This window comes from Mustela nivalis (assembly GCF_964662115.1).
Source record: "Mustela nivalis genome assembly, chromosome: 4".
Taxonomy (NCBI): Eukaryota; Metazoa; Chordata; class Mammalia; order Carnivora; family Mustelidae; genus Mustela; species Mustela nivalis.
The window spans coordinates 138063651-138079722 of NC_139023.1; the positions used below are offsets into that span (position 1 = coordinate 138063651).

Consider the following 16072-nt stretch of genomic DNA (forward strand, 5'->3'; position numbering starts at 1 on the left):
GTCCGGAGCATGCATGTATTTATTTGTTTGCTTATTTATTTATTTATTTATTTTTAAGATTTTATTTACTTGAGAGAGAGAGAATGAGAGAGAGCACAGTGGGTGGGGGAAGACGTCAGAGGGAGAACCAGACTCCCAGGGAGTCTGCTGCAGGACTCCATTCTGGCACTCCAGGATCATGACCCAGGATCATGACAGAGCTGAAGGCAGTCGCTTAAGGAAGGATCTGAGCCCCCAGGCGCCCCTTCCTAAGCCTTTATAAATTGGCCATTTCCTCTTCACTGCACTGAAACACTCTGAACCCTAGCACTTGAATTAGCTCAAGTGGACTACTGCTTCCTGCGGGAGACTTTACATGACCTAGAATGCCTCCAGGCTCTCTGGAAATAAACAACTTAGTAAGCCACCACACTACATCACCCAGCTCAGAGCCTCCCCAGAGACCCGGCTATGGGTCTCAAACTCCAGTGAGCATAAGCATCACTGAGGCTTACAGAAACCATCTCCCTGGACCTCCCCAGAGACTGAGACCAAAGTTCAAGCTCCTTATCAAGGAAAACACGACCTTCTCTCTGCTTCTATTTCATCTGAGGCTCCAAGAGGATGGCATCATTGACGGTCTTGAACTGCTCAGTTTCTCACCTTCCTGCCTTTGCACCTGCTCTCCCTTCATCTGAAGCACTCTTTCTTCCCTTACATCTGACAGTCCCTTTCAGAGCCAGCTTAGGCTTAGAGGCTATCTCTGGGAACCTTCCGGGACTCCTTGCCACTCCAGTGTCTGTGTCTTGATTGAAGCTGAAGGTACATTTTTGTACACCTCTGTCTCTTTTGGATGGTCGCCTCCTCTAAGTCACAGTCAGAATCTCATCCCTTTTTGTACCGCGACCCAGCCAAGTATCTGGCACATAGTAAGGGCTCAACAGCAGAATTCCATCTAATTTGGGGGCTGGATAATTGGTGAGGAGGGTGAAAATGGGAGTCAGATTTAGCCCTGAAAAATCCCTTCCATCACCGAGAAAGTGGGGATTCACTCTCATGAGCACACAGAATCAGCACATTATTTATGGTTGTTGAGTGAACCCTCATACATGTGTTATGAAAACTATACACTGCACAGAGGGCACCAGGTGCTCTAGAAACGTTTTTTTTTTTTATTTGACAGAGAGAAATCACAAGAATCACAAGTAGACAGAGAGCCAGGCAGAGAGAGAGAGAGCGGGAAGCAGGCTCCCTGCTGAGCAGAGAGCCCGATGTGGGACTCGATCCCAGGACCCTGAGATCATGACCTGAGAGAAGGCAGCGGCTTAACCCACTGAGCCACCCAGGTACCCCCCTAGAAACACTTTTTGAGCCAAATTATTGCACCATGAGTGGTTTCTTTTGGCTAGCTCTGGAGTAAAACATAAAGTTAAGGAGAAACAGGCCTGAAAGATCTGCTTTCCTTTCTGCCCTTACGTCTGGGCTGAACCCTCAAAATTCATGTTCCAATCTCCAGTACTTCAGAATGTAAATGCATTTGGAGAGTAGGTCTTAAAAGAAGTGATTAAGTTAAAATAAGGCCATTAGGGTGAGGCCCTAATCTCTCACCAGAACAGAGAAAAACACCAGGGGTTCTGCATATACAGAGGGACAACCCTGTAAGGATAAAGCAGCAAGAAGACCACCACCTAGAAGACCAGGAGAAAGGCCTCATAGGAAACCAACTCTGGCACCACCTTGATCTTGGACTTCCAGTCTCCATAATTGTGAGAAAATAAATTTCCTTTGTTTAAGCCACCTAGTCTATGGAATTTTGTTACGACAGCCCTGGCAAATTAAGACAGCATCTTTACTTCATGAATAAGCTCAGACGCAGTGCCGTATGCCAGGCACTCTTCTAAGTTCTTGACGGATGTTTAAACATTTAAACACCTTCCCACCTGTCCCAGTGAATCACCAGTGAATTCTCAATGGGCAGGAGGGAAAAGCGTACACCCCCTTCTCTGGTGGGAGCTGGGGATTCAAAATCAATATGGTGGAGGGAAACACCCAAAGAGGTACGTCAGGTGAGAATCACAGGTGGTGATGATGGAGATTAAAATTAATAGCAATAGGAAAATAACAGCTACCAGAAACTGAGCACTGGGTTCAGAAAAGATAAGCTACTTGCCCAGCTGTTAAGGAGAATCAGAATTCAGACCCAGATCTTTGTCCTTTTCCACTTGGCATACTACCTGGAGAAACAGGCTGGGATCACATGGCTGGGGGAGGAGGTCAGGGGAGAAGGTTGGTGGAAAGGGTTACGCAGGAGCTTGTTCTCAATGCAGGGGATCAGTGGGGGGCAGGAAGGTTAAAAAAAAAAATTAGAAGAAAAGGAAGTAGGGAAAATCTAAGGACCTTCATTGCCTGTGCAAACCAATAGCTCTCATTTATTTAACTCCGACAGCATACCAGGAGGCATTAAGCTTGAAACTCACAATGGCTCTGAGGGAACAGAAGGCTGGCTGAGGACAAAGCAAAAGGCTGACACCCTGCAACCTTCCCCCACCCCCACTCCTGGGTAGGACATGTGACATTCTTTAGGAATCTCCCAACTATCTTAATAGCTTGCTAAAAAGGGCAAAACGACCTTGGCAATGGCAAGGGCTCTGGTATCTGGTATCTTGTAGGTCCTCTTTAGCATATGAAAGTTCTACTGAAACCTCCCTTTTCCTTCCCCCACCCCCATGGTACATAACCTGCCACCCCTCACAACCCGGGGGCAGCAGCTCTTCCTGCCCATGGGTCCTGCCCCCATGCTTTAATAAACCACCATTTTGCACCAAAGATGTCTCAAGAATTCTTTCTTGGTCATTGGCTCCAGACCTCACCCCACCGAACCTCACCTATATTCTAGAACTTCATCAGCTCCGCGAGACAGGTATTTCTTCTATTCTCATTTTATGGACATGGAAACTGGAGCTCAGAGAAGCTGAGAGACCGGTCTAAAGTTCAAGTCGCAGAACCAGAACCGGAGTAGCAGACCTGGGAGGCTCCCACTCCTGCACCTGCCCAGGTCCTCGCCCAGTTCCTCCATCCCTCTTCAGCAGGCAGATCTACAACTTCTGCACACATGTGGCACATACAACCAGTGAAGGGAGGAGGGCCTCTGGGCTGTGAGTGGACAACTTATATGTCTCATCGTGGCCTTTACAAGATGCAGTATTAACACAAGAGCAGCAGCTGACCAAGGAGGTTCCAAGGAGCCTTTGTTTCCCAGGATGTGCCATGGAAAAAGTTCTCTGCTTAGGAAAGCTTTGTGGAAGTGCTGCCTGTTATCCCTTCTCCTGCCTTGGAGACTTACAGGGCACACTGGCAGATTCTAAAGGTTCCGGGGTTAAAACACCACCACCACCAACAAAAACTTTCCTTAACTGAAGCTAAGGTCTCCCAATCTATTTGAACCCCAGGCTTCATACAGTGCCCTTTCGGAGATTCTGCAACACAGGACTTAAGAGGCAGAAAGATAAGCAGGATATGACAAAGTCCATTCTTTTTTTACCTTTAGTTTGCTTTCTACTGAGAGAATAAACAGTTAAAATCGGAGGCAATAAAGCAGACAAGGGAATTTGAGATTTGCATTCTCCAATCTATTGGCTCATCGCCTGGTTTCCGCCCCAGCCCCATTCCATTCTCCATATTTTCCACCCACCCTCCCCTCTTTGGGGCTCCTCTCCAGCTACACACACCTGGAAGTGACCCTGACTTGCACTGCTCCGTGTCCCTCATCCCCAGCCCAATGGTACCGAAGCGGTGACAGGGAGGCATCAGGCCCTCCGCCCACAGTGCAGCCCGAGCTGGGATTCAGAGAAACAAAGGAGTGATCTCAAGTAACAATCGCTCTGCCTTTAGCTACTGCTTAAAGACATTCCTTTGGCGGGAGTTGGGGGGGTCAGGGGGCGGTGAGTTGGTCAACACGTCCTTCAAAAGTTCGGGTTGAGTGCTGTGATTTTTTTGCTATTTTCTCTTTTTGCTTATTTTCCGTTTCTAATTTTCTACAATGAATATGCAGCACTAGCGTTACAAAGGAGGAGGCGGGGAAGGAGCGGCGAGGAAAGGGGGAGAGAGGAGAGCACACGGAGAAGCGGGGGAAGGGAAGGCGGAGAAAGAAGGGAGCAGAGGGAGGGAGGGATGGGGACCAGCGAGGGGGACACTGAGAGATGGGGGCGGAGCGTGGAGAGGGCTTGCGGGGAAGGAGGAGGACAGAGGGGAGAGAGGCTGATGGGCGAACAGCAAGGGAGGCAGGAAGAGAAGGAAGAAGATGAGGAGGGAGAGAGGAAAGAGGGAGGAGGAGGGAGGAAAGGGGGGGGAATAAATCCTAAAATCCCCGGATTAGACTGCCTAAACTCACCTCATCAAATACCCCAGTGTCCCGCAGCGCCTACAGATCCCAGTCCCGACCCGCAAGGTTCCCATTTGCCACAGCCCTCTCCCCGGCGCCCCCGAACCCGAGCAGCGCTCAGACGACGGGGCGCGGCGGCGCCTCCTCCTTACCCACTCGGAAGATCAGATCGTCTTCGATGGGATTCTCTTTTCGCTTCCCAGTGCTGTACATGCTGGCGGGTCTCTTCACCGCCTTCTGCTTTACATGGCCGCTCCCCGGGGATTTCACGCGCCTCTTCACGCCCTCGGTGGTGGGAGACACGTCGGCCGACCGGATCACTTTCAGCTTGAACGGGCTGCCTCGGATGTGCTGGTCATAGAGCCGCAGCGACAGGGTGAAGTCCCCTTCCTTCTGGACGGTGTACAAAAACTCGTAGGTGCCGTTCTTGTTGTCGAGGATCTCCCCGTCCGCCACGCTGCCGTCGGGCGTGCTCAGCTCGGCGGTGATGTAGGCGTTGCCCGTCTTGCACAGCTCGCCGTCTTTGTCCTTGGTCGTTATGGTGACGGACATGGGCTGCCCGATGATGGTCTGCCGCAGCCCCTCGCCCGTGGCCACCGTCTCGGAGGCGACGGCGTTGGTGGTTAAAATCGTCCCGAGGTTGTGGATGGACTTCTTGAGCCCCTCGGTCTCCACGATAAAATCCAGCTGATCGTTTTCACGCGGGTGCAGCGGGAAGTCCTGGTCGGCCAGTTCGTTCAGCTTCTCGCTCATCTGCTTCTTCACGAGCAGCACCTCCGTCTCCGTGCCATGGTTGAGGGCCTGCGCCGTGAAGTTGCTGCAGCTCTTTATACTCTCCTGCCCCTCGAGCAGAGTGTCCAGCTGCGACTGAAGGACCTGCGGGGGTGCGGGTGGGGGGTTGGGGGGAAGCGAGGTCGGGTGAGCGCTCGCCGCGGGGCACGAGCTCTGCCCAGCGAACGCTGCGCGCCGGCGCGCGGGGGCACTGCCCTCCGCCGGCCGCCACCCGACCCCCACCTGCCCACGCCGCTGGCTCTCCCAGGGGGAGGGGGAGGTACTTAATCCCGCCCAGCGAACCCGCTTCTAAAGCCTGATTCTGAATTGCGTTCCCGGTACCTCCTCTCTCCCTTCCTCCTCGCCCGGACTCTCCCACACACATATTTCTTGGGTCATGTGTTTTTGATGGGGCGAGCGGAAACGTCACCACTAGGAGCCGGGAAAACAAATTGCTATGTCCGGCATCCGAAATATTCATTATTCAGTATCTCTCCGTAAAGTCCCCAAATCCCCTGTTGCCACCTAAAGGAACAGAAACCAGACTAATGAAAACCCTCCACACCCTAATAGCAGAAGCTTTTGATCCCTGGTTTTGTGATTGGGCATGTTAAAGGCCGCAGTCAGGGTTCTCTTGGAAGTTGACTAACAGGTTGGTGTGGATGAGAGAGCAATTAAGAGACTATTAGACATTATAATCAAGGAAGGAAAATAATCCAGCTTAAACCTAAATCCTGAAAACATGACTTTATATTCAATCTTGTCTTGGGTCAAATTATAAATTGGACCTTATGGTTACAGAATCATAGAACTTGGCTGAAAAGAGGAAGGAAAAAATAGCTGGATGTGCCATTAAATGAAAACTACTGTTGGGGCAGGAGGGTGGCTCAGTTGTTTAAGTATCTGAGTCCCCTTTGCTATTATTAGAACACAGTAAGCTAGTGCAGAGAGGTGCCCAGGTCTCTTACTGTGTATCTATGAGAATGGCTGGAATCTTACTTTATGTTTGAGGCCATAGTTGACTTCCAGTTCCATAAGCAGCACACTTTTGCGCACATTCAGAGTCTTCTGGAGCTCATCAAAGGTAGAATGGATGTCATCCACAATGCTGGTCTTTTGGTTGGTTAACTGATGAATGATTTCTGAGATGAACTGAAGGGCAGAATCGATTTCTGGGAGCCTGGAGGACAGTCATTAAAGATCATTATTTAACATCAACCCAGAAACAGAGAAACATCTATCTAAACACTATGTTTTGTCAAAAAACATTTTCTTTGCCTTTCATCATCTTCAAAAAAAGTAATAGCGGAAGAACAGAATAAATAAGACATGACATAATTAACTGCTTTTGAGAGAAGAGACTTGGAGGGTCCACGTCTACTTCATCTAATCAATCATCTAATTTTAATTATTGATGGTACAAAGTCTTGAGGCTCTCTAAACACCATGGCTTCTCCTCATTCTGAAGCAAGCCTTCTCCAACTTGACACTGTAACATTATAGGCCACATGCTTCTTTGTTGCAGGGGACTATCCTGGGTGTTATAAGATGTTTAACAGCATCCTGTCTTCTGCCAGATGCCAACAGCACCCCCACACGCAACTGTGACACCAAACTGTCTGCAGGTCATTGCCAAATGCCTCCAAGGGTATAACTGCCCACAATCGAGAACCATTGTTCTAAATATATAGCTGTATCTTTTCACCTAATCATATGAAAAACTTATCCAGACTCTGAGTTTCCTGGGAACATTTGCAAGCTTCCAAGTTCCTTTAATTATTATAGAATAACCATACTTTTCTCACTACCACTGTTGGTGATGATAGATTTTCAGTTGGTTGTTTACTTCCTTTCTCTTGTCTTTCTCATGTATCGCACAACTACCCTGTCCCCTCTTTTCCCATGCCAAAGAGTAAGGCTGGAAGCAGGGAAACATAAGGAAAATTGAACAATCACTGGTTGGTACTATTTTGCTGGGCTCAAACAGAGACAAGCTAGTGACAGTCAACACAATGGTCCAGTATACCAGTATATGTCAGAAAGAGCAACTAAGAAAAACTCAGCTTGGTTTCAGGCATGGATTTCAGGGATTTCCCGGGAGCATTTTCCCTGAAAGTATTTTATTCATTGAGTCATTCAAAGGTACTAAAACAAAAATGCCACCACTCATAACATAAGGAGGTTGGAATTTTACCAAGGGGCAGGGGATGACCCTTATCACTCACTAGTTTATGACTACAGATCCACCATCAAAGGAGAACTTATTTAGGTAGCGTGAACCTATTATTCCACTGAGGCCGGAGATCCAGAGACCAAGCCTCATGCTCAGCCAGTCGGGAGTCTGGGGGACGCGTGTGCACCTTTTGTTGACAGCGTCCAGCTGGACCTGGAGTGAGGCCTTGTGCTGCTCCACCACGTCCTTGAGGGGGACTGTGGGGTGTTCCGCGTGCTCCCCCTCCGTGCACTCCCGACACATGGCGGTCTCGCAAGACTGGCAGTAAAAGTCCATCACCTGTGGGTAGCACAAAAACAAGGTCTGGTTCAATACTACTCATCGGGTGCTAACTATACGCTAGGCCTTTAGTCAGCCTTCTCATGGAACACTCATGGCTTCCCCGGGATGTAGGCAGTATGTCCGATGTCACAGAAGTAAAGGAAGGGTATACTGTCTGTGCAGATCTCAAACAGAGGTGGGCCAGACTCCAAAGCTGCTGCTGTCCTCACAAAACCAGCTCTTCCGTGGCTATTACCTGAGAGCTGAATAGCATGGGACTGTGATGCTCAAACTCTGTGATCTTAGGACACTTTCCCACTCTCTATAAATGCCTGAGGACTCCAAAGTGCTTTTATGTATGTGAATTGTATCTATAGATATTTATCTGAAAAACTGAAAAATTATAAATATTAATTTATCAAAAGCAATAATAAGCCCACTAAATGTTAACATAAACAATATGATTCATGAAAGATAACTCTATTTGGCAAAACAAAAAAATGTTGTGAGGAGAGTGGTATTGTTTCCCACTTATTAAATTTCCTTCAGTGTCTGGCTTAATAGAAGACAACTGGATTCTCATATCTGCTTCTGCGTTCAATCTGTTGTGACAGCACAGACCATATTGTCTCTGGAAAATTGCACTGTACACTCCTGAGAGAATGAGAGTGAAAAAGGCGTATAATGCCTTAGTATTATTATAAATATAGTTTTGATCTGTGGACTGCCCTCCCCACAAAGGGTCTTGGGTCCCAAAGGGTTCCTGAACCATACTGTGAGAACTGATACTCTTTCTATAAGAGATAAGCTATAGGGAGCAATTTGTACTCTGGCTCTACCACTTAGGTAACTTCACTGTGTCTCAAGTTTTCCTCTGTCAAATAAAGACAATAATAGTAACCTACTTCCTAGGCTTTGAGAATTCAGTAGGTTAATATGCACGAAGAAGTAGATGATGCTTGGCACTGGCACGATCAAGCAGCAGCAATGACGATATGATGATGATGATGATGATGATGATGAAGATGATGATATCATCCGCTTCCATGAAAATAAAGCCTTAAAGCCTTTCAAAAGTCAGTTTCCAGGTGAAGGCATTCCCCTATTCTCTCAGCTGAAAATAACTTCTTCCAATTTTGAATTCCCGAAGTGCTTCTTGGAGGGAACTTTTTCTTAAAGTATAAGACACATACAGAAAAGGGCAAAAGTCTTCCTAAAGATTGGTGGATTTTCACAAAGTGAATGTTCCCACCAAAGCACCTTTATTTATACCCCATTTTATGAACTGTTTATAAGATATTAAGTTCCTGAACATAGGAAGTCTCTTACCCAGAGCCTAAGTAATTACTTGCACAAAGTAAGTATTCAAAAATTGCTCTTTGAATGAATTGTATGCTGTCTATAAGAGTCTCATTTTATTTTTTTTTTTTTAAGATTTTATTTATTTATTTGACAGAGAGAAATCACAAGTAGATGGAGAGGCAGGCAGAGAGAGAGAGGGAAGCAGGCTCCCTGCTGAGCAGAGAGCCCGATGCAGGACTCGATCCCAGGACCCTGAGATCATGACCCAAGCCGAAGGCAGCGGCTTAACCCACTGAGCCACCCAGGCGCCCCAAGAGTCTCATTTTAGAGTCAAAGACACAAATAGATTGAAATTAAAAGGGTGAAAAAATATTCCATGCAAAGAGTAATCAGAGGAGAGCAGGAGCGGGGTGCCTGGGTGGTTCAGTTAAACACGGGATGCTTGATTTCAGCTCGGGTCAGGAACTCAGGATTGTGAGATGGAGTCTTGGGTTGGCGAGCTCCACCCTAGGTGTGGAGGCTGCTGAGGATTCACTCTCTCTTCCTCTCCTTCTGCCTCTCCCTGCTTCCCCCTCCCAGAAAAAGAAACAGAGAGAGAGACAACTGGAGTGGCTATTCTAATATCAGACAAAATAAACTTTAAGACAAAAGTTGTTACAACAGATAAAGAAGGACATTATATTATGATTAGATGATAAATTTATCAAGAAGATATGACAATTACAAGCAAATGTGTACCCAACAACAGAGCCCCAAAATATATGAGGTAAAAACAGACAGAATTGAAGGGAGAAATGAACAGTCCAACAATAGCTGGAGATTTCAATACCCCACTTTCATTAATGATCTAACACTTAGATAGAAGATCAATAAAGCAACTAGGCCTAACAGCCATTTATAGAACATTCTATTCAATAATAGAATACACATTTTTGTCAAGTACACATGGAAAGTTCTCCAGAATAGACCATATATTAGGTCACAAAAATCTCAAATTTAAAAAGATTAAAATCACACAATTATCTTCTCTGGCCACAATGGAATTAAATTAGAAATCTGTAACAGAAGGAAACCTGGAAAATTAAATAATCTACTCTTGAACAATGAGTCAGAGAAGAAATCACAAGGGAAATTAGAATATACTTTGAGATGAGTAAAAATAAAAACCCAATATACCGAAACTTATGAGACAGCACTCAGAGCAAAATGTTAGTTATAAATGCCTACTTTAAAAAGAAGAAAGATCTCAAATCAATAATCTAAATTTCAACCTTAAAGAACTAGAAAAGAAGAAAAAATTAAAACCAAAGCAAGAAGAAGAAAGAAAATAATAAAGTTGAAAGTGGAGATAAACAAAACAGAAAATGGAAATACAATAGGGAGAATCAATGAAACCAAAAGTTGGTTCTTTGTGAAGATCAACAACATTGACAAACAGGATACTAGGGACAGTTGTATGCCAACGAATTGAATAATATCAATAAAATGGATAAATTCTTAGAAACACACAAACTACCAAAGCTGACCCAAAGAAGAAACAGAAAACCTGAACAGACCTATAATCGGATATTGAATCAGTATTCAAAAAACTTCCAACAGGGGCACCTGGGTGGCTCAATGGGTTAAAGCCTCTGCCTTCGGCTCAGGTCATGATCCCAGGGTCCTGGGATCAAGCCCCACATCGGGTTCCCTGCTCAGCAGGGAGCCTGCTTCCCTCTCTCTCTCTCTCTCTCTCTCTCTGCCTACTTGTGATATCTGTCAAGTAAATAAATAAATCTTAAAAACAAAAACAAAAACAAAAAAACAACCTTCCAACAAAGAAAAGTCCAGGACCAGATGGCTTCACTGATGAATTCTACCAAACATTTAAAGAAAAATTAACACCAACCCTTCCAAGCTCTTCAAAAAATAGAAGATGAGAGAACATATCCTAACTTATTCTATTACGCCAACAACCCCCAACACCAAAGCAAAAGACATCACAAGAAAAGTTCACATCCCTTGTGAATATAGAGGCAAAAATCCTTAACAAAATACCAATAAACTGAATCAAGCTGTATATTAAAAGGATTATACAGTATAAACAAGTGAAGTTTAACCCAGTACTGCAAAAGTGGTTCACATACAAAAATTAGTATATGTAATACACCACACTAATAGAATAAAGTTGGGGGAACCCACATGGTCATCTCAACTGATGCAGAAAAAAAAAATTGACAGAATCTAATACCATTTCATGATAAAAACATTTATCAAACTAGAAATAGAATACTTCCTCAACTTGATAAGAGGTTTCTACAAAAATCATACAACTAACATAATACCTTATGGTGATCCCCTAAGATAAGGAACAAGACAAGGATGACCACTCTTGCCATTTCTACTCAGCAATGTACTGAAAGTTCGAGCCACGGCATTTAGGCAAGAAAAAGCAATAAAATGCATAAACTCTGGAAAGAAAGAAGTAAGAATTTCTCTATTCTAAGATGATAAGATCTTATATACAGAAAGCCCTAAAGAATACATCCTCCACCCAGGCCTCCCTCCCCCACAAAGCTATTAGGACTAACACATGAATTCAGCAAAGCTGTAGGATACAAGATCAACAAACAAAAATCAGTTGTATTTCTAAATACTTTGCAATGAATAATCCAAAAATGAAATCAAGAAAATAATGCCATTTATACTAGCATCAAAGGACTAGAAAATACTTAAGAATAAATTTAACCAAGAAGGTTTAAGACTTGTACACTGAAAACTACAAAACATTGTTGAAAGAACACCTAAATAATGGAAATTAATGGAAAAATAATTCATGCCCATGAACTCGAAGTCTTAAAACTGTTAAGAGGGCAACATGCCCAAAATTGATCTATTGATTTAGTGAAATATCTGTCAAAATTCAAGCATCCCTTTTCACGGAAGTGAACAAGCTGTTCCTAAAATTCAGATGGAATTACACGGGACCCTGAACAGCCAAAACAATCATGGGAGGAAAAAAAATTGTAGGATTCAGACGTCCCAATATCAAAACTTAGTACCAACATAGAATAATCAAAATACTATGTTACTGACATGAGGCTAGACATATTAAAAAATGGAGTAGAACTGTGAATCCAGAAATAAAACCATATGTTTATGGTCAACTGATTCTTGACAAGGGTGCCAAGACCACACGATGGAGAAAAAAAGTAGCCCTTTCCACAAATGATGCCAAGACCACTGGATATCCACATGTAAAAGAATGAAGTGGAACCTTTACTTTGCTCTATTTACAAAAATTATCTCAAAATAGATGAATGGCCTAAACATATAAGCTAAAACTATAAAACTCCTAGAAAAAAAAAATAGGAGTAAATCTTTACAACTTATGATTTCACAGTGGCTTCCTAAATATGACACCAACAGCACAAGTTACAATAAGAAAAAGCTGATAAATTGTACCTTATCAAAAAATCTTGTGCATCACATTGGGGAGGAATGTGCTAAGGTGAGTGCTGTGAAATGTGTAAGCCTGATGATTCAGAGACCTGTACCCCTGGGGCTAGTAATACATTATATGTTAATAAAAAAAAAAAAATCTGGTGCGTCAAGGGCACTATCAAGATACGACCAAGAAAATAAAAAGAGGGGCACCTGGCTGGCTCAGTCAAGAGAGGATGTGACTGTGCATCTCGGGCTTGTGAATTTGAGCGCCACATTGGGTACAGAGATTGCTTAAAAATAAAAGCTTTAAAAGAAGAGAGAGAGTGAAAAGAATAGGAAAAAATATTTGCTTGCCATAAATCTGATAGGATGAAGTATCCAGAACACATAAAGAATCCCTACAACTCAAGAACCCAATTCAAAAATTGGCAAAGGACTTGGAGAGACATTTCTCCAAAGAAAATATACAAATGGCCAATTTGCACAAAAGAAATATGCTCAACATTATTAATCACTATGGAAATCCAAATCAAAACCATGAAGAGATACTCCATACCGACGAGGATGGCTAGACTCAAAAAGATAATAACAAGTGTTGGTGAAAATGTGGGAAAATCAGAACTCTCCTACTTTGCTGGCAGGAATGTAAAATGGAGAAGTCACTATGAAAACAATTTGGTGCCTCCTCAAAAGCTAAGTACAGAATGATTATGTGACCCAGGACTTCCACTCCTAGGTATATACCCAAGAAAACTGAAAACTTACATCCACATGAAAACTTGTACACGAATGTTCAAAGCATTATTCACAACAGCCCCAAAGTGGGAACAACCCTAATCTCCAACAGTTGATGAAGGGACAAGTGAATTGTGGTATATCCAGATGATGGAATATTATTTATCCATTAAAAAGGCACAAAGTTCTATATACTACAATGTAGATGAACTTTGGAAACATTATGCTAAGTGACAGAATCCAGATTCAAAACAGCCCCTAATTTATGACTGATTTATATCAAATGTCTATAATGGACACATCTATAGAGATAGAACGCACACTGGTGCTTGCTAGGGGTTAGGAGAAAGATAGAATGGGGAGTGACATGATGAAAAAGTTCTGGAATTAGTGGTGATACTTGCACAACCTGTTGAATATACTAAAAACCACTGAACTGTGTATTTTAATTTTTTAAAATTATTATATTTTTATGGAGGGAGAGTAAGTGGGTGGGAGGGGGGTGGGGAGAAGAGGCAGAGGGAGAGAGAGAATCTTAAGCAGGCTCCATGCCCACTGAAGATCCTGATGTGGGTGGGGCTGGATCTCAGGACCCTGAGATCATGACCTGAGCCAAAATCAAGAGCCGGCCTGAGTTGTATAACTTAAAATGGTTGATTAATTTTATGTTGTATGAATTTTCCCTTAATTAAAAAAGAAATGCATCTTTGAAGAGATAGCAGTGTACCTGGGTAATTGTCCCCGGTTTGGTCTCCTAAGTGTTTCTTGGAAACAAAGGCTAGAATCATTCTGAAATGTGAACGAACGACCAGTCATTCTCAAATGCTTGTGCTCAGGTTCTGACCTCTCTGACTGAGAGGTGAGACTCAGCGGAGCTCATCCATTGTGAGTGACATGATGCTGGTGTTCCTAGGGTGGATGGGCCAGAGGCTAGGACTAGCTTATTTTTGTTGACAGGTAGTTACCATTTGTGAAAGTGACAAGGCAAGAAGTATGCATTACTAACATAGTGGGAAGGGTGGTCAGGGCCTTGTGGCCATGCTGGAGCTTGTGCAAGTGGGAACTTGTTAGTAGTAGGGCATTCTTTTTTTTTTTTTTTTAATTTAATTTATTTGACAGAGAGAGATCACAAGCAGGCAGAGAGGCAGGCAGAGAGAGAGGAAGAAGCAGGCTCCCCGCTGAGCGGAGAGCCCAACTCGGAGCTCGATTCCAGGACCCTGAGATCATGACCCGAGCCAAAGGCAGAGGCTTAACCCACTGAGCCACTCAGGCGCCCCAGTGGTAGGGCATTCTTAATAAGGCTCTCTCCTTTGCACCTCTTAACATCCTCGTTAGTAAGGTGCCTAAGCAAGCCATAACAGGGTTTAATGATCATTTGTGTTCCAGGGACCATGAGCATGAGCGCAAATGTCTGCTTTACGTGCAAAGAACCTCTTAAACCCCTGACCACTATTCCCATTCTTCTTTGTATTGGATAATACAGCCATGACAGTTTAATTAGAAGACAGATAGTGTCACAGCACTTAAAGCAAATGACAGGCTTTCATCCACGTGTGCTAATCAGCACCAGGCAGTTATGAGGACAACATCCTGCTTTATTGTTAATTACCTGATTTTATTAACCTTCAGATGCTTGAATTGTTTTTAAAGATTTACCCATGGCAATTAACTGCAGCAATTTATCTGCAATACTCATGTATTTGACTTGACTATGCAATGAGGACCCCTGTTTCAAAGCAGCAGCAGTGAACTCCTACAATCTTTGATGAAACAATAGAATGATTCAAGACACATGCTGTTAATTTCCAAGGCCTCTTGCTAGTTTATAAATTATATGATTACAGCACAGAGAAAGCACCCAAACAATGCTTTATTTATTTTTTAAACTTTTTAAAAAAGATTTTATTTATTTATTTGAGAGCGAGAGAATGAGAGAGAGCACGAGGGGGGAGAGGGTCAGAGGAAGAAGCAGACTCCCTGGGGAGTCTGATGGGACTTGATCTTGGGACCCTGGGATCTTGACCTGAGCCAAAAGCTAAAGGCAGACGCTTAACCAGTTGAGCCACCCAGGCGCTGCCAAAACATGCTATTTAAATAGCATCAACTACCTCAAGGAGGTTCAAACTCTAGATAGATTTAATTTTTAGTGGATTTGATGTGATGCGTTTTTTGTAGAGGGACAAGACAAAGTTTTAACCTAAAGGATTCTTTAACTTTGCTGGAATCACCACCTCTAAGAGTGATTCTGCTTAGCAGTTTTGCGGGATCCAAGGGTCTCATTTGCTGAGCTGTGCTCAGGAAATACATCTTTTTTAGAAATTCTGTTTGTACCTCAGGTGGCACAGAATATCCTTCTCCCTTCTATACTGCATATACAGGGTGCTCTTACTCATTAAACACAAAGGTCTATATAAACACACAGTCATACTCACATATTGGAAAAATGTCACTTGTTACCATAACATCAATTTCAGTGGCTACCCAATAATCAGTTATAGGGACTTAACCATAACGTAACCATTTCCCTAATATTGCACATTCAGATTATTTCCAATTTTGCTATCACATAAATTTTTCAATTAACATTCTTCTATCTTCATTCTCTTCTCCAGCAGTTTCCTCAGAAATATTTCTATTCATGGAATTACTGAATGAAAGGATAGGAAGTTGCATAAAACACTCATTGCAGTTCGACAAACTGACACAAACGTTCTGTAGAGCAATTCACACTCCCACCCACGGCATAGGAAAATGTCTCCCCTATCCTCATCAGCACTACCTATTATCTTTAAAAACCTGTACCTAATTTGAAAAGATGTGATTATTTGTGAAGTTTGACATTTTTTCTCATATGATAGTCATTTTATATCCTCTGTGAATTTTCTGAGTTCTTTGCCCATTTTCTCTCATGATATGCATAATTTTCTTTAATTATTAATGCTTACATAATACGAATTTGCTGGGGCATTTTAATTAAGAATTTT

General features: G+C 43.4%; 1 protein-coding gene across 9 annotated transcripts in view; it reads right to left on the reverse strand.

Annotated features, from left to right (window-relative positions):
* TRIM2 (tripartite motif containing 2) overlaps positions 1-16072 on the reverse strand; it is a 159359-nt gene that overhangs the window by 27962 nt on the left and 115325 nt on the right. For all 9 annotated transcript variants that reach the window (XM_082727306.1, XM_082727299.1, XM_082727301.1 and 6 more), the window contains 3 exons: positions 7492-7643; positions 6131-6311; positions 4513-5236 (listed from right to left, as the gene is read on the reverse strand). In XM_082727306.1, the coding sequence (XP_082583432.1) occupies positions 4513-5236; positions 6131-6311; positions 7492-7643 (1057 nt within the window). The remainder of the gene's footprint in view (positions 1-4512; positions 5237-6130; positions 6312-7491; positions 7644-16072) is intronic.